At 35.8% G+C, this 19,951-nt stretch overlaps 2 protein-coding genes across 12 annotated transcripts in view; one reads left to right on the top strand and one right to left on the bottom strand.

The window, feature by feature from the left end:
- The window catches only part of aspg (asparaginase homolog (S. cerevisiae)), a 37,482-nt gene extending 18,128 nt beyond the window's left edge, over positions 1-19,354 (bottom strand). For 4 of the 11 annotated variants that reach the window (XM_067366673.1, XM_067366675.1, XM_067366674.1 and 1 more), the window contains exon 1: positions 3,208-3,642. In XM_067366673.1, the coding sequence (XP_067222774.1) occupies positions 3,208-3,463 (256 nt within the window). In that variant the 5' untranslated portion in view covers positions 3,464-3,642. Of the gene's footprint in view, positions 1-3,207; positions 3,643-3,671; positions 5,499-17,162 lie in introns of those variants that run through there. The other 7 variants (XR_010892484.1, XR_010892485.1, XM_067366678.1 and 4 more) reach the window with 6 other exon arrangements.
- Positions 6,332-16,293, top strand: arf6b (ADP-ribosylation factor 6b). Its single transcript, XM_067366687.1, has 2 exons — positions 6,332-6,453; positions 6,645-16,293. Exon 2 carries the CDS (start codon positions 7,257-7,259, stop codon positions 7,782-7,784), a length of 528 nt encoding a protein of 175 aa, XP_067222788.1. The 5' UTR covers positions 6,332-6,453; positions 6,645-7,256; the 3' UTR covers positions 7,785-16,293.
- Positions 19,355-19,951: the final 597 nt, after the last annotated feature.

Genomic DNA, 19,951 nt, shown 5'->3' with positions numbered 1-19,951 from the left:
AATACCATCTTTAATAATTGATACTGTATATACTATGCTAATATTGTACCATTTTGCACATTTTGATATTCTGTACCACATTCCCTCTTACAAGGTAGAATAAAATAGTATTGTATCTAGTATTAATAATTTTATATGATTTATGCTGAAAGTTAAAAAAAAAAATTGGGTCAATGGTTTATTTTTACATTTTTTTGTCTAAAGGCCTTAATAATAATCCAAAATAAAGATATGACATCCAAAGTATGTAAGGTAGCACAACTAGATCTCTTTTATTGAATCCAAAAGGTTTAAATTATATTTTGCAACATATAAAGGTAATTTAAAGATTTTGAAGTGTCAAAAGGTCATTCGGTTTAACCGTAATAAATGTATATATTTTTTATTCTGGCAAGATTTTATAACATCATATATCAACATAGTGCAAAATTATATTAAAATTATGTGTAGAAGTCATTGCTTTGTTATGAGAAAGAATGTCCAGAAAAATGAATTTCATTGATGTCATTCGGAGTAACCAATATAAAGGGACCATTTTAGATCAAGTCATGTGGTCAGTATCATGTGACAGGATGTGACATCAGTCAGACACCTGCGAAGGACCACATGATCATGAAGCAAAGTAACTAACTCTCTTTTAACTATTTGAAAAATATATGTTTTCACTTGCTCATGCGCATGTCTCGAAACATCAGGTCATTTGGTACAACCGCTATAAAAACATGGAAAAATTTGTAATATTTTAAAAACTTGTACTAAATATAAAATGTTTGATTGTCCTTTTGCTAGGCATCTAGCTGGATATCAGCCTGTTAGCAGATATCGTCATTTGGTATAACCAAAATTGTCATTCGGTAAAGCCAAAATTTTGGTTAAACTGAATGACTTTGAGACATATTTTGTCCATATTGTAAAAATCTGATTATAAAAATCACAATCCCATTGTTAACACTTAATAAAACTTCAAAATTAATCATATCTCCATTATGTTTTTTTATACTTTTAAAAACCTCATTCGTCAATGATGAACCATGTATATATGAAATAACTATGTGTAGACCTGTCATGACTATTGATTTATCGCCTGATTAATCATACGCAATTATTTTTATGCCAATTAATCGTCAGCTTAAAATGTATAATCTTGACAGGCCTAACTATGTGGTAATGTCTATTTATGATCTACTCCAGTAAAATTAAATACTTTACAAATTAAATGTAACACTGAAACACTAAACATCTCATCAGAAATCTCTTGAGTCCAGAGATGTGAAAGCAAAATTGCATCATGCAGAACCGTAACGGCAGGAGTCAGGCTACAGAAAAAAAACAGCAGACTGTTTCTCATATGACTAGTGTTGTGCATGTGTTTAAAAAGCCAAACCAGCTGTATGGAACTGTAGAGACTTGTGTCCAAGTTTATAATGGAATAAACCCTGGACTTGCAAGCAGAACTTCTTTCCAGGTTAATTTTCAGAGAACCTGTGTTTGTGGCAGAATGAAAGATAAAATCATGTTTAGGGTGGAAAGTAAATGTTTACTATATTTCTGTTATGTAGTACACTCTCTGTCCTTGAACTCTGATACACTATTAAATAGAGCTGAATGTTTTTGTGTTTGACTTTCCAAATTGTTTAAAAGATGCTATCATTTTTTTATCAGTGTTTGTTCTTAGATAAGATACTTTTTAAAGATAAAGATTGACATTTGCAAGTCAATCCAAGCAGTATTGTGCAGGAAATGGTACTAAAGCCGAGTGTCGGGAAAGATAAACTCCTCTTTACAAAAGGCAAATATTTGACCATCTATTTGCTAGCCATAAAACATGATCAGCATCCTCTTCAAGCACTCTTGAAGCACTCTTCCCATTCCAATTTATTACTTTACATAATCAAGTCACCATGTATGCATTATTCAGACTTTTAGCTGTGTAATCCATTCCTCCTTCTATTATACACTAACAGTCAAAGGTTTGGAAACATTACTATTTTTAATGTTTTTGAACGAAGTCTCTTATGCTCATTAAGGCTGCATTTATTTCATAATAAATACAGAAAAAACAATAATATTGTGAAATATTACTACAATTTAAAATTATGGTTTTCTATTTTAATATACTTTAAAATATAATTTATTTCTGTGGTGCAAAGCTGAATTGTTAGCATATTCATCAATGAATCCTGAAAAAAGTATCACAGGTTCTAAAAAAATATTAAGCAACACAATTGTTTTCAACATTGATAATAACTGAGTATCAAATCAACATATTAGAATGACTGCTGAAGGATCATGTGACACTGAAGACTGGAGTAATGATGCTGAAAATTTAGCTTTGCATCACAGAAATAAATTATATTTTAAAGTATAATAAAATAGAAAACCACAATTTTAAATTGTAGTAATATTTCACAATATTATTGATTTAAAGCTCAAAACAAAAATGTTACCATTGGACAGGACAAGTCATATTTGACATTCATGAAATGATATTATTGATAATCATTAACATTATTGGACTGACCTTGGGGCAATTTAAAGATGAAGTTACCAAATCATCCAACAAATGAATGCATAACAGGTAAATGACGATTCATATGTTTTAGCACTCAATGTGAAGTTGAAATAGTTAATGTTAACCTGTCTAGTACTGCTATTTTAGTTCTGACTTGAAAATAAACTAATCAGACTATCCCCCAGAATACTTATGCAAACATAAAAAAAAAAACCATTTGTGCATAATCAAGTGCAATTTATTGTAAGATTTATAATGTTTTCATAAAATAATTTTGAAAATAAATGATGTATTTTAATTATAATATATACTTTATTAAAAAATAATCTTGTTACAGGTTAGTAAGTCATGTCATACATGCTCAGAAAATTGGAATTAGCTCTAGAAAGGCAGAGCATCATTTATTTACAGATGCCACTTGGTTTGATACTGATCATACAAAACGGCATTAATACATTGTGTTCATCCTAAAGATAATCATTACATTCCAAAGACCAATGCATTAATATTACACCCATGCATTAATATTTACACCAACTATTTAAACTGCCCCCTCACAGTTTTTTGTTGTTTTGGGATATGAGATCAACAAATAATCCCATAAACGTGTCATAATACTGTGTATTGGCCAATATTATTCGTATATGGTGAAACCTCTTGCAGGCAAATGTGTGAGAGCTGCTGATAGTGTTTACCGTTATTATGATACGTCATTCCAATGGTTCCGCCGGTGTTTATGACCAGGACCCTCGCCTCGACATTCGGGCTGATGTCAGGAGACTCCGAGCTGCTCGAGAACCTCCTGCGACTCTGACTCGCGACGCTCCGGCTGAGAGATTTCTGTGACTGAAACACATCAGGCTGACTTAAACTGCTACGAGAAAGAGCTCGTCCCAGCGAGGTCATACTTGTTGTGGACGGAGGCGAGGTAGTGTGTTTCCATTCCGCCATATCGGACTCACTTGACTACCCAAAAACCGAACGACGCAGTTTCTTAAAGAGATAGCGCATTGATTTTGAACGCTGATAAATGCACACATGCTGGAAACGTACACATGAACGTATTATTTGTGACACTTTAGAAGAAATTGTCTTTATCAAAACAATTAATTGAAATAAAATATAATGCCAATAAATAAAAAAGACTTGTTAGACTTACCAAGCAATGAGAAGCCATGGCATTTTATTATTATTAATAGCCTCCTTGACCTTGACCACATACATAATGAAAAAGATAGCATTTACTCTATTATTTGTTGCATACATGATGTAATATGTTTTTGGACCAATGAGAGAGCAATGCATAACCAACTATATTTGGCTCCTCCTTGAATGTTGTGAGAATGTTAGTGCCTGGTTCTCAGAATGAAATTTGAGGGTAACTTTTGACTAGCCATGAACCTGTTGCTCTTTCTTAAAGGTGCCGAAGAACATGTTTTTAAAAGATGTGATATAAGTCTAAGGTGTCCCCTGAATGTGTCTGTGAAGTTTCAGCTCAAAATACCCCATAGTTGTTGTTTTTTTTTATTAATTTTTTTAACTGCCTATTTTGGGGCATCATTATAAATGCACCGATTCAGGGTGTGCGGCCCCTTTAATTCTCGTTCTCCACGCCCCCAAGAGCTCGCGCTTGCCTTAAACAACATAAAAAAAAGTTCACACAGCTAATATAACCCTCAAATGGATCTTTACAAAGTGTTTGTCATCCAACATGTCTAATCGCATAAAGTATAGTATTTATTTGGATGTTTATATTTGATTCTGAATGAGTTTGATTGTGCTCCGTGGCTGAAGCTAACATTACACACTGTTGGAGAGATTTATAAAGAATGAAGTTGTGTTTATGAATTATGCAGACTGCAAGTGTTTAATAATGAAAATAGCGACGGCTCTTGTCTCTGTGAATACAGTAAGAAACGACTGTAACTTTAACCACATTTAACAGTACATTAGCAACATGCTAATGAAACATTTAGAAAGACAATTCACAAATATCACTAAAAATATCATGCTATCATGGATCATGTCAGTTATTATTGCTCCATCTGCCATTTTTTGCTATTGTTCTTGCTTGCTTACCTAGTCTGATGATTCTGTTTTGCACATCCACACATTTTGCCCTTGTGTAATGCATTGAACATGAGCTGGAATATGCAAATATTGGCGGCGTACATATTAATGATCCCGACTGTTACGTATCAGTCGGTGTTATGTTGAGATTCGCCTGTTCTTCGGAGGTCTTTTAAACAAATGAGATTTATATAAGAAGGAGGAAACAATGGAGTTTGAGACTCACTGTATGTCATTTCCATGTACTGAACTCTTGTTATTCAACTATGCTGAGGAAAATTCAATTTTTGAATCTAGGGCACCTTTAAAGGAACACTCCACTATTTTTGAAAATAGGCTCATTTTCCAACTCCCCTAGAGTTAAACAGTTGAGTTTTACCATTTTCAAATCCATTCAGCCGATCTCCGGGTCTGGCGATACCACTTTAGCATAGCTTAGCATAGTTCATTGAATCTGATTAGACCATTAGCATCTTGCTCAAAAATGACCAAAGAGTTTCAATATTTTTCCTATTTAAAACTCGACTCTTCTATAGTTACATTATGTACTAAGAATGACGGAAAATTAAAAGTATTGATTTTCTAGGCCGATATGGCTATAGCCAACTAGCTATAGGAACTATACTCTCATTCTGGCGTAATAATCAAGGAACTTTGCTGCCGTACCATGGGTAGAAAATGAGCAATGGTTTCTCTAGATAAGACCCTTATTTCTTATCTGGGATCGCTGTAAACTGTAATTTTGATCTTCAACTGTTTGGGCTCCATTGAAGTCCACTATAAGGAGAAACATCCTGTAATGTTTTCATCAAAAACCTTAATTTCTTTTCGACTGAAGAAAGAAAGACATGAACATCTTGGATGACATGGGGTGAGTAATTATCAGGAAATTTTAATTTGAAAGTGAACTAATCATTTAAGGCCCATTCACACCAAGAATGATAACTAACTATAATTATATTAGTGTCAAGACCTATCATTGTTATTGTTATAGCTGTAGTGTGGACTCAGCTATTCTTGTAAATTAGGAAAGACTTATAAAACTATATCTTTATCACTAATGATATCATTTTTGGTGTGAATGGGCCTTTATTTAGATCTTATTATACCTGTTTTATTTTAGTTACTTTGCTAGCAGCACTACTGTTTGTACTGTATCACTCTCATTTTTTGTGTATGTTCTAGTCTGTACATGAAATGTGTGGGAATTGATAAATGTGACTCTTTCTGTAGGTTACTTTGTTAGGCCAGTAGATGGTGACAAGTGACTGTTTTCAGTTATAGGTCTTAGTAGGTGGACGCCCTACTTATTTATATTTGTTTATTTATTATAAGTCAATGGTCACTTTTGTTTACCAACGTCCTTCAAAATATCTTCTGTTGTTTTAACAGTTTTGTGTACAGTTTTGAAACAACATGTGGGTAAATAAAGACAGAACTTTTTAAAGGGATAACATGTCAAAACGACTTGTTAACAAGTCAAGCCATTCATAAGCACAATCCACTTTTCCCATCACTATTCATAAACACAATGGTTTATTGGTTAACATCTTTTCCAGTTCACTTTTAGTGTAGAATTGTCTTGTATTTTTGTTAATTGTATTGTAATAACTAAAACTGTCGCTATTGCTAATTAACTCGTTTTCTCAGATTGTGTGACACTGAAAAATACACGTGTATATATTGTGAAATATGTGCTAAAGTTAAAGTCTAGCAGTTTTGACGTTTTATAAGACCTTTATTATGAAATATGGGCTGCAACGTCCATTTCCGCTGGTTTGCGTTGACGTAGTCAGTTTCACACAGAACTCGGCTGATTTTAGGAGTGAACACCGGGGTTGAGACTGCTAGAGAATGGTGGGCCTCCGCAGGTAACTAAAACGCATTTAGTCGCTCTAAAATGAATGAAAATAACTTGTTAATGGTTATATTTTACATATACTGTCGAAAATATGTGTAAAAAGTCTGTGGTGGCGATTTTATTTGGGTTATTCGGACGGCTAAGCTAGCAGGCTAAGTTGCTCTTTTCTGGCACTCCCTCTGAGCCTCTCTTGTCTCTCAGGGGCACGTGAGACACTCGAATTCAGGACGGTTGAAATCGATGCGGCTCTGCTTCAGACGGTCCAGATGACAGACCCACCGGCTGGCCAAATGAACGCTTTTCCGCCAAGGTTCTGAACGTCTTCTGCTGCTATCCGGTTACATTTTGGGGGAAGGACGTGAGAGAGCCCCCGAGACGAACATTCACACGCCAAGAGGAAGTCTTGAAAGACCGCAGGCTCTTAAAGCGGCCTCACAACACTTAACAGTCACACAGGAAAGCACCGAAATATCGCTGCTTTTGTCACATTTCAGTGGATTATAAGCGTGGCATTTTTCAAACGGGTACCACCCTACAACCGAAGCAAAAATCGAGCTTTGACCTTTTCGTCTAGTACTGAAACTTTTCAGTACTGTCATTTAATCAGCAGTACAGTGGCCCATATCGGCTGGAAATAAATTTTATAACAGTGACTTTACGCCCAGCAGCGTGATAACTTAACACACGTGTTCTGTTCACTTTCAAATTTGACATTTCCAAAAAGAAAAACCCCATTTATTTTACTTTTGAACTACCCATATAAAAAAAAAAATTATTTTGGAGGGAAGTAACCATTTATGAACAGTTTGCAAGATGGGGAAGATGCTGTCAAAGATATTTGGTAACAAAGAGATGAGAATATTGATGCTGGGACTGGATGCCGCAGGGAAAACCACCATCCTTTATAAGTTGAAACTCGGCCAGTCCGTGACCACCATCCCAACTGTAGGTTTCAACGTGGAGACGGTCACCTACAAAAACGTCAAGTTCAACGTATGGGATGTGGGTGGACAAGATAAGATCCGTCCCCTCTGGCGACATTACTACACGGGCACGCAAGGGTTAATTTTTGTGGTGGATTGTGCTGATAGAGATCGCATAGACGAGGCCAGGCAGGAACTCCACCGCATCATCAACGACCGTGAGATGCGGGACGCCATCATTTTGATTTTTGCCAACAAGCAAGACCTGCCGGATGCCATGAAGCCGCACGAGATCCAGGAGAAGCTGGGACTGACACGCATCCGAGATAGGAATTGGTACGTGCAGCCCTCGTGTGCGACCACCGGAGACGGACTGTACGAAGGCTTAACTTGGTTAACATCTAACTACAAGTCTTAATGACACTGGCACTGACTGTTTAGGACAAATGAACTCAACATGGGGAAAATCAAACATCTCCACTGAATTTTTGTGCTGTTTTGATTTAGAGTTAACATTTATTTTTGGTTAGTTTTCAAACTACCCTTTTTTTGAAATAACGGAATGGGTTTGGCTTGCTTTTAGTTCCCTGTGTACTGTGACATACCTGTGTCACGCACCTTGGACTATTGCTTAACATTATAAAGCATTCCTGAATGAAGATTCTCTATTTTTTTTTTTCTTTGATTGTAAGTTTTCTATATTTGTTGTCTCTTCTTCAGCTTCAGATTTCAGTCAAAAAAAAATGAAGTTTGTCTCCAGCAAACAGTCCAATAATGTGTTAAAGGCATTTTATACCGAGTATCGAAACTGTCCAGGCATCCACTGTAGCAAAGCACAGTTTTGCTGAGGAGGTTGTAGCATACTAATCGTAGGTAGCTATGTGGTGTAACAGGTTTTAAACCGTGCCATAGTTATGATATCACTGACATCCAATGATAATCAACATGTAAATGAATCCATGGAACATTTTATGCAAATCTAATTGTGGAAGGCGGGCTTACTACCACAGACATAACTTATATTCAAACGGCATAATCGAAACAGGTGATGTCTTGTGCTCACGAAAGCTTGAAAATCCACAGAGGGGGTTTTGTCTGCATTGCAGTGTAGCCCAAAACAAGTTCAACGTTAATGAGACTTTATTTTTTAACCATCGAGGGATGCCTTTTGTAGCCCTTTTTCCATTTAGGCTAATTGCATTGACCAGATTGTCTTTGACTTACACTCATATGTCTCTAAAATGTGGGATTGTTACATTCTTGCATTTCAAGTGTAGTGCTTGCGGTAGAGTGGACTGAATTTTTCATTTTGGAGAGAAATGCTTCATTCTGTTCATTTCCTCTCTTTGCTTTAATCATTTTGAGAAACATGTACAGAAACAAGTATGTAATTGTAACTTCAAATTAAACTTAGTCATTTTAATGCTTTTAGTTCATTCTTGTTTTGACCAATTCATGCTGTCTTTGATGCCTATCAACGCATGGGAGTTTCCACTGTCACTTACAGAGCCAAACCAAAGTCAGATGGAAAATGCGTTAAGCGTCGCTAGAACATTCTTCCTCGTTTCTTTTTGGTTTTGTTATAGGTAGTGCACATGGAAAATCTCTTCTGTTTGCTTTCCCTGAGTTTACAAAAATTTTCCAAACCCGAGCACTTTGGAATCCACTGCAGATAAGATTCTAAAGAATGTGTGTTGGGTTTAATGTTTGACCTCATCATGTGCTTTTGCACACAGGACTCGGGACACCTTCCTAAGGGAAACGCCAATTCTAACGCTTAGTTCTACCTTTAACGTCTTATCACAAATATTTGTTATATGAACACTGTAGTTAATCTCCCAAAATAAGCTGTATCGGCTGTGCTGTTTTGAAGTGGCGTGTTGGAAACAGGTCAGCTTTACACACCCCCCAGCAAATCCCACTGTAAAAACAGGATGTCTCCCGCTTGCTCTCTAAAGGCCGCACAGCTGCTAAACTATCACACACAGAGAAGAGTAATGGGCGGTCGGCACTGGACGGCACAAATGCTGCTCTTGCTGACACAGCTGTTAATAACAAGTGCTGCGCTCACTTGTTGCTTTGCACGCCATCTTGAATGATTGTTAAACCGCTAGGCTGTTTCTTCTCTTTTGACGGTATTCAAATCAGTTGAAGCCACAAGGGCCACATCAGCAGCTCACATTGCCGGAAATGAGCTTGACTGCTAACATATTGACAGTTGATTTTTTTTTTTTTTTTTTTTCAGTAAGAAATCATGTATAGGAGCAGATACAAATGTTCAGACTGTTACCAATCCTGAGGGATAAAGCAGCTACTGTTGCAGTCCAGCTTGTTGAGACTCGCTGTTAAACCATAATACAGACATTTGCATGTTTGTTAGTCACATTTACGAGATCAGAGCTGTTTGAATTACAAAGCAGGTGATTGTCAAACTACATGTGTTTTATGGCTGCGTCTTATCTATCTTCTTTGCTATGTAGTGTGCTGCATATGGTTTATGAATAACTGTGGAGGTCATAGGTGTGGATGATCTCATTCATTCCCCTTTTAGATGATGATGTTTAATTCAAAACCATGTGTGGATATATACACTACTGTGCAAAAGTCTTTGGCACGTCAGTATTTTCACCACTCAATAAAGGTTTTAAGCTGGTTATTTACATATTTTGCTGTAGTGTGCAATAGGAAATATCAGTTCATATTTCCAAACATTAATTTTTCTATTAATTGTAATAATCCAGTGAGATTTTTGAATGCACAAGGAGTCTGACAACAGCTGGAGCTCAAATCGGAGAGCTGATCTCACCATCATTGAATCTGTCTGAGATTACATGAAGAAAGGTGAGACAACTGAGACAAACTAAATCCAGGAGAACTGTGGCCATGTCTCCGAGACGTTTGAAGAAACCTTCCTGCAAAGATACAGTACTGTGAAGAGTTCAAAAATACTGTCATAAATCGATTTTATTTATCAATGAACTTCTATTAACCAAATCAAATCAATGTTTGGTGTGATCACCCTTTGCATTTTAAACCGGTATCTTTGCAGGAAGGTTTCTTCAAGCGTCATGGAGACACAGCCACAGTTCATCTGTTTGTTCATGTAATCACACAAAGATTCGATGATGGTGAGATCAGATCTCTGTGTGGAGCACAGGCTGTTGTCAGACTCCTTGTGTTTTCAAAAATCTCAATGGATTATTCAAATTAATGAATGTTTAGAAATATGAACTTATAATTCCTACTGACACACTACAGTAAAAGATAGAAATAACTGGCTTAAAATCCGTTTTGGGTTGAAAATACTGACGTGCCTAAGACTTTTGCACAGTACTATATATATATATATATATATATATATATATATATGAATGCTTACCAAAGCTTCATATATTTTATCAAAAATATAGTAAAAACAGTAATGTTTTCTATTCTTGTGATATCAAAGCTGAATTTTCAGTATAATTTCTCCAGTCTTAAATGTCACATGATCCTTCAGAAATCATTCTAATACGCTGATGTGGTGCTCATTTCTTATCAGCATTTAAACAGTTTCTTAATATTTCAATGGAACATATGCTTTTTTTCAGGATTTTTTATAAATGAAAAGCTCAAAAGCATTTATAAGATATAAAAGTACACACACTCACACACACACATACATGATAAATGAACTCAAAAGTACAGTATCAATGTTTCCTCTACATCTTCATATCAGCAGTTTTTCCATCATATTCTGTGTGTGTGTGTTTGCCTGCTCAGTAACTTTTAGTGCAGAGCTGGTTTCATTGTCATGTCTAAAAGGGAAGTGGTCAGTGTGATGTCAGGCCTGAGGTAGGAGGTTGGGTGGTGCTCATGTGGCTCTGCTGATGCCGGTGTTGCACTAATGATACACACTCTATTAATAGTCTCTAAGTGTAAGAGGGTGAAAATTCACACCTCAGAATACTTATGTAGCTCATGTGGCCTTAATTTATTTCTTTTTTAAATACTTATTGAACATTTAAATTTGGATTCAAACCCACTCTTTCTTTTTCTGTGTACTGCTTGCACCTTTGGAAATGAAATGCCACTTCTAACCTACACGTACAGGAACACGTATTACGTGTCATATTAAAGAAACAGTTCACCCAAAATGAAAGTTCTGTCATCCTTTACTCACTTTTATGTGTTATGTAGATGGAAAAAAAGCCATAAAGGTTCGGAATGACATGGTGGTGAGTAGATGACAGAATTTTCATTTTTGGATTTTTTTTTTTTTTTTCACCTATCCCTTTAATGCTCAACATAGCCTAATTCATTGAGGATAAGTACCCATTGAATCAGTATTTGACTAATTAAAAAGATATCAAAACAAGTAAAGGTTTATGTGATTGTAACTGTTGTGTTCATCTGGACCCTCTAATTGAATAAAACCGTTGAAGTAGTTTGTTGTTTCTCTAAATGTTTTAAGATTCTATTGTATTGATTGTAGAATTATATTTTTGTTATTTTTTCCAGCAATTTTTGGTTCTCTATGTTGAGTCTGGCATCAGTGTGATTTTCCGCATCAAAGTAATTCGGGCAAAGGCTTAGTTATATGACTGTAGTCTTTTAGAATGAAATGATCATGTCAGAAAAAGCTAAATGGATAAGGGCTTAACTTGCCTGTTCCAGCAGGGCACAACAATAAGGATTTTATTCTGCTGATTTAAAATTGCCCCACCAGTATTTTCACTGGCCCCACCTCAAATAAAAAAAAAGGGGGAAAAAAAGATAGGGGATTGGGATGCTACTGTCTAACATTAAGTTTATTACTATTGATGAAGTCAAAGTTTTATGTAGTTTGTGGTTAAACTGGTCCACAATGTTCTTAAACACAAGTTCATTACTGTTCATTATTATATAGTCATAATTGTGTGTCACTGTGTGACAATCCTAACCAATCTAACACAATAACCTAAGTAAATATGATTGTTTGTACAGCTTGACTGTTGGCTGCTGCATGCTAGTTTCTGTAGGACAGGTTTAGTAACTGCAATACTTAAAACTTATGTCATATAAAAGCTATTTGCCATTAATAAATATATATATATATATATATATATATATATATATATATATATAGATATAGATATAGATAGATATAGATATATATAGATATAGATATATATAGATATATAATTTCTTTTTGGCTGCTATTAACACATGTGCATTATTATTTGCAAAATTTATCCCATTCTGCTTTGAACATCACTTATAACTGTATCAAATTGGATGGGAAGTGATCAAGCAACTTAGTTTGGAATTAAGTGTAAAATTAAAACAATTTTTGAAATTTGATTTGAATATTTCTATGACGATACTATGTGCAGAGCGTTATTTTTTAAGAAGACCTGAAAGTATAATGGTGCATTATTATTATTATTATTACTATTCATTAGTGTTAGTAGAAAAAGCTGACGTGCAATTGCAAAGTTACTTCAAGTCAGTTGAATGTCTGTTGGGGAGCATCAAAATAAAGTGTTGGCAAATATCAAGCAGACAGTCTACCAATGACTGCTAGTTGACATGAAGTTAGTTATATGTAGAATGTCTGAAGTGGGCCATCAAGTGTTTCCCAAAGGTTTTGGTAGCAGGAAATTTACACAACGATAAATGCTCACAATCTTATTAATATCACAGAAATGGAAGTGTACCTCACATGAACATGAGCTGAGTTTACATTCTGTGTACTCTGGCCCTAGTGAACTTTAGCTGCAGATAACACTGGATATGGAAAAGCGGATGATGGGAGAGGTCAAAGGCCAACCTCTAGGATCAATATTAGCAATGATGATATTGGGAAACCACCATTAGCACAGACTCCAGCTCACTTCTCTGGAATCTAATGAATGTTTTATGGCACTTTCCAAACTATTGAAGGCTACCTCCCTAAAATCAAGCCTATGTACACAGAAACTCTTTGAAAGAATCTCTATTAAATCACAAACAAGCTGGAATGCTCTTTTATAATATTTAGCAGCCTATGGGGATTGCGACATTATGCAGCAACTTTTTTCTTTCTTCTCACAATTTGTCCTGCTTATGTTGTGCAGCTGGACGATTGTTGGCTAGAGGAAGCATTCCTTTGGGGATATTTGGAATTCTGTAGCTGGATTTCCTGAGCGGAAAATAGTCAGAGGGAAAGTAGATGAATGGGAAGGTGGAATGTGGGAATTGTTGTTTCACCGTTCAGACATGATGGATGGATGAAGTAACCAATGAGGTTCCTCCCAGCTGACTCACTGATGGATCTGTTAGCCAGTGAGAGTTGAACACTTTATTATTTATTCCTTTAATAGAGAACTGTTCCCTCCCTAAAAAAATTTGATTCACAATCAATTCCATAACCAATATTTAAAGCTGGGCTTTCATTGAAACAAACGTGCCATAGCATACTTGCATAATTTTCCCATCTCTCTGTCTACAGTCTTTACAAACATGATATGTTTGTACATGTGAGTCAACACACTGAGCCAAAGTACGTTAATGTCATGTTGATTCGGTTGGCGTTTCTTTCTCTAACTCACTCTGGTCAAAGGGTGTAACCATGAGCACATGCAGACCCACCCATTTTACACTAGAATACACTAGAAAGACTCATTCAATGGCCTGTTTGATTTCCCCATTACTGTGGCAACAGTCTTACAAGACTCTTTCTGTAAAGTGTGAGTATGAGTGAGTCAGATGATTCCCTTTCACTCTGTTCAGAGGGCTGGTCAGGTCAAACCTGTCCTTGTGAGTCTACAGTTTAACAATGTCAGATCCGTCATCTGAACGGATACTTCATACATGCTTTAAATTTTGTAGAACTAGATTGTCTTGCAATTCTGACTATAACTTTTAATGTGAGATTAAAAGTTGCAATTACCTTTTTTATTTTTATTTTTCAGTGGTGGAAACAAACTTCCATAAAATGTATTAGGTTTAAAGGCCCGCTGAAGTGTCTTAGAACGCGCAGCATTATTCAATGTGTTGACGTAATTTCAACTGAAACAGGAAGACAGGGTAGGACATATCTAACAGCCCCGCCCCCTTTTTAAAAAATAGCCAATAGCGTTTTGTTTATACCACAGTTCGGCCAGAGCCGTTAAACTCAGTAAAACCTCCGTTTCCTTCTAATCTCTAACTGTTTTTCCTTCTAATCTCTAACTTCATTTGCGTCAATGGAAAGCATATTTACACTGTCTGAATCGTTCCCTATTCTCTATATAGTGCACTATGTGCCATTCACCATATAAAAACTGGTAAACGTGTGAACAAATGACAGATTTCCGCAGCAGCTTCAGCGACTTTGACACTTCAAAAAGTTCGTAAAGAGATTGTAAAACTAATCCATATGAATTGAGTGCTTTAGTCCAAATTTTCTAAAGAGACTTGATCGCTTTATATGATGAACCGATTTACTTTAGGCTTTTATTCACATATAAATACTGATCCGCGAACATAAACTCAACCGAACCTGCTTGATGCGAGAGAACAAACCTCTTGCTGAAGCTCAAATGTGCTGCGTAACACATGAGAATGAACCTTATTGGTTCTTGTACGTCTCAAGCAAACATGCTTGAGCTTCTGTTTGCCACAACTGATGTGTGAGTTGATGGATGTTTACATGTGAATATAAGCCTAAATTCAATCTGTTTATCATATAAAGCGATCAAGTCTCTTCAGAAAATTTGGACTAAACCGTTTAATTCACATAGTTTAGTTTTACGATCTCTTTATGAATATAGGCTGCCTATGGAGGGACAGAAAGCTTTCCGATTTCATCAAAAATATCTTAATTTGTGTTTCAAAGATAAAAGGGTGTGGAACGACATGAGGGTGAGTAAATAATGACAAAATTTCCATTTTTGGGTGAGCTAACCCTTTAAGCCAAGTCTGCCCTGAAATATTTTTTGTAGTACCTCATATTTTCTCATTTTTATTATGATCTCATTGTTCCATCTTGCTAAGTTTAGGTTCACGTTTATGAAGATATACCACATGAATCAGATTAGATACTTTCATTAAAATCTGTATACCGACGATGGCATCCATCTGTTTCAGCTGTAAGTGTCTTGCCCTGCTCAAGTGCTCATAAACACTACATACCATTACTCCTCATGTGACACAGGAAGTGGTTTATAGTTAGCGCTCTTCCTGTTGTGGTTCATAAGACTGAATGGAGACATCTGTACTCACTGAAACCCCATAGCAGGCTGTAGTCGAACTGAGCTGTTACTGATTTAAAAGAGGAGTTAGTGCTAGATCTTTCACACCTAACAACTCATAATTACAGACCTTTAGAAAACTCGACCTATCCACACGCAAAGGAAAACACTGAGATCATTTAAGCCCCCGCGTTTCCTTTCATGTCAGAGCCTTTCATGCAAATTATAAACTGGAGGTATTAAATTGATGCAAAGGATGTGTAAATGTTGTTTGGGGGTTAAAAGTGGAATAATTCTTCAGAAAGAGTATCTTAAATTGTCAAAAAAAAAAAAGATTTGCCCATGTCTAATCTGCATTCTATAGTGGCACATTCCTATGTGGTAACCATGCAAACATAACCCAGTTTATAGACATTGATATATGCCAAAAGTCATCCACAAAGAGCTTAGATCAAACAGAAGCCACAGACAGGAAGGGAGAAGGGAGTTTACTCTTTGCACTGACGTTACAGATGCAGAGGGAAAGAGTTCTGACTGGTTGGCCTAGAATACAATATTTTTATTGAAATTCTGTTTTGGCCAAGGCCTTGAGAAAAATCTGGCCCTCTGCTGCCAAGTATTTGTGAACTATGAATGGAGAAAACAGTGTCCAGTGGGGAATTTTTTTTTTTATTCTTTTGTATGCTGTACACTGACAAAATACCTTTGTGCTGTCTGTTATGCATTAAATCTTGCATTTATTTTACAAATGTTCCCCATAGCGCTGTTATATCTTACATTCAAGAGTTATATATATATGCATTTAAATAATCTCAAGTCAAATCACAATGTATTTAGACATTTAAGTCACATTTAATGTATGAATGGGGCCACCTGCAAACAAATTGTGATTTTCTTTGACTTTTGCAGTTATTTTTCAAGATTATTTATAGTGGACATATAAAGTTAGTTCCCTTCAAATTTCAAAGAGGTGTCTAGGCAGCAGAGTAAACATATGTTCCACTAACATTCGACAACCAGAAGGTATCCAAATACGTTTTGTCTTATGTTTGAACGTTTTGTCTTTTTTCTTTTTGATCTTATTTAAAGCGCCCCTATTATGCTTTTTCCGATATTACCTTTCATGTAGTGTGTTATATAGTTTTTTTGTGAATGTAAAAGGTCTGCAAAGTTTTAAAGATCAAAGTTCACAATAAATGGAGGAAAGAGCTGTGTCTGAAATCAAATACTTCCCTACTATATAGTATGTGAAAAACCAAAAGAATAGTATGTCCGAAAACATAGTATTCGAAAAACAGTAGACAGATAGTCCCCGAATGACCTACTACTTCCTACGAGATACTGAAGTGCACATTTAGTGGACACTGTACTATCCCATGAGGCCATGGAAGAGGATTTATGAATGAAAATACAGTGACAGTAACAACATGGCGGATGTAGTTCATCCGAATTTCATTCATACTACCCATATTCATACTATACTTTTTTAACGTTCACAAAGTAAAATCAAATTTATATTTAGTACCTACTCAGTACGCAATTTCGAACGCAGCAATGGTCTTTTAAAAGAAAGTACAGATTCTGAACTGCCTGAAACAAGTCATCAGTAATTCCAGTCTTACCATGAACCTACGTAGGTTTGTAATACATTTGCATAATGCGGCTGGCATTATGATCTTCATTGGATTTCCTGCAAAAACGTCCCTCAAACACTGTAGTTGTAGCTGAGACTTGGAAGAGATGGAAATTCAGATATGGGCTGCATCCCAATTCAGAGGCTGCATCCTCCGAAGGCCGCATTCAAAGGCAGATTGCGTCACCGTGATGTGACGAATGCTCCTTTCCTGTGAAATGAAGGATACAACATAGATGAATCCTTTGTGGCCTTGCCTACCTCAGGACTCGTTGTGCACAGATAATGACAAGATTTGTTTGAGAGAAATTGCCAAATTACACTTTTAAACATAAGTATTGGGCTTCAACTTAAATATCTAATGATACAAATGTGAAAAAAAAATAATAAACTTTAAATTGGTTCAAATGTTGTAACATCTTACTAAGTTGCAATTCTATACTCTATTATATGCAGAAATTGACCATGGTGAGCATATTTAGACAGTTTGTTAACCCTGTTTAGTTTCAGACAGTTTTAGTAAAACTTTAAAGTTACTGCCAGCAGCAGACCGTCCCATTTAACAACGCTCATTCCTTTGTGGCCTTCTAAGGCGTGGCCTTTGAAGTCCGGGTGATTTGAAAGATGCAGCCTCTGGATTGGGACACAGCCATGGTAATATAGGCATTTCTGCCTGCTGTCAGTGGTCGACCAATCACAACAGACTGGGCCATCTGGCCAATCGGAGCAGAGTAGGCTCACGGAAAGGAGGGGTTTAGAGTGACAGTATCCTATATAAAACTGTTTATTAGACTCTATGAGAACAGAGATGAAGCTGCAATGTATATTATGAGAAAATATTTTTTGACCTGCATGGATGCATATAAAGCTACTGTGGGAGACCTCCAAAAGGAACCTTTAAATTAGCATTATAAGGGCACTTCTCACTGTTTTCACCTGCTGTAAGTGCCCAAGTTTTGGGGTGAAGTTCAAATATATCAACCTGTAAACTGTACAAAATGAAAGCATTACATTAACAGTCCTAGTGTGCAGTAGTGTTTTATAGAACAATTGAATACAAAAATGACAGTTGGGGAATTACGGTTTTGAGGATCCTATCAACCACTTCCTTCAGACTGTGGGTTAAGTTTCATAGTTTGATTATAACTGCCTTGCCCACACACTCTCAGGCACACAGAGGATCATCAGGCTTTGACAGGCTCCAGCACACTCCCTAATGTTAATTCACACACACCAGCAGCAGTCTGTGCTTGACAGGAGCTTTAGATGTGTCTGTAGGCCACCCACTGACAGGCATATGTAATGCCACATTGCCGACGCCACCGCTTTGTGATGTTGGCTGCGTTATATAACTTTGTCAGGGCTGCCTTGATTCTAGTCATTGTGCTTGTCTAGTATACTGTAAGATATCTTATTTATTTCTTAGCAGGACTGCAATTAGGACTCTCCCTTCTTCTGAAGGTTGTGTCCTGAAGCAAGAGCAAAGAACACTGCATTAAAACATTATTTCTACAGTAAACAATAAATTCAGTGTTAGCAGACTTGCATGCAGAAAGCTTGCGGCTTTAATTCCCCTTAACGCTATTCTAAGGCCAATGTAATTGTTTTGGGCATAATGGCAATGTTGCCATGTATGCTTATTATAAGCACCTTTTTTTAACCAGGTTGCTTATTTTTTCTGTGAGATCTGGCAACCCTGCATAACGGATAAGGCCCTGTTTGGGTGTGTCTACATTGGCTGTGGTTGACAGTTTATGTCAAGATCTTGATCAAAGCTGTTTCTCGTGTTGTTTTTGAGGTGTACTTCACCCATAAGTCAGATTACTAGTGCTGCATGCTAATCACTATAACTTCATTACTGCTTTTACAAAAGTATTACATACATTATGTGATTAAGTTATTAATCACATATGTATAAATATTCTGGATTTAATACAAGTTAAGCTCAATCAATAGCATTTGTTGCATAATATTGATTACCACAAAAAATAATTTTGATGTCAGTCGTTTTCAATAATAATAATTAAAAAAAGAAAAAAAATACAACACTTATATACAAAGTAAAAAGGCAAATTTTAGAGTATTTAAAAGCAGATATATAATGATTAGTGCTGTCAAATCGGTTAATCATGATTAATCACATCTAAGTGTGTAAACATTACATATACATACACTCAAAAAAATGCTGGGATTAAACAACCCAAATTGGGTTGAAAATGGACAAACCCAGCGATTGGGTTGTTTTAACCCAGCAGTTGGGTTAAATGTTTGCCCAAACTGCTGGGTAGTTTTATTTAACCCAACTATTGTTTGAAAATGACTATATGGCTGACTTAAAATTAATCTAAAATGAAATTAAAATGTTCATTTATTAAACATATTAATAAATGTTAATTTTCAAGATATTTTGGGTTCATTTTAAGTAAGCAATACTGTAATTTTTAAACAATAGTTGGGTTAAGTAAAACTACCCAGCAGGGTGGGCAAACATTTAACCCAACTGCTGGGTTAAAACAACCCAATCACTGGGTTTTGTCCATTTTCAACCCAACTTGGGTTGTTTTTAACCCAGCATTTTTTAGAGTGTACACACACACACATTTATAAACTTTTATGTTTGATGTGATTAATCATTATTGATTTGACATTAATAATAATGATTAATTTTAATTTAATATACATAATATATAATTTATAAAATTTCTTAAATAATTTCTTCTGAAAAACTAAAGTATTATTTGAAGTATAAAGTTGTACCAGTAACTGTTATGGTCAGTT

Source organism: Chanodichthys erythropterus, chromosome 18 (genome assembly GCF_024489055.1).
Source record: "Chanodichthys erythropterus isolate Z2021 chromosome 18, ASM2448905v1, whole genome shotgun sequence".
Lineage (NCBI taxonomy): Eukaryota > Metazoa > Chordata > Actinopteri > Cypriniformes > Xenocyprididae > Chanodichthys > Chanodichthys erythropterus.
Note: the sequence above shows the minus strand (reverse complement) of the source record. Positions and strands in the feature narration are given on the sequence as shown.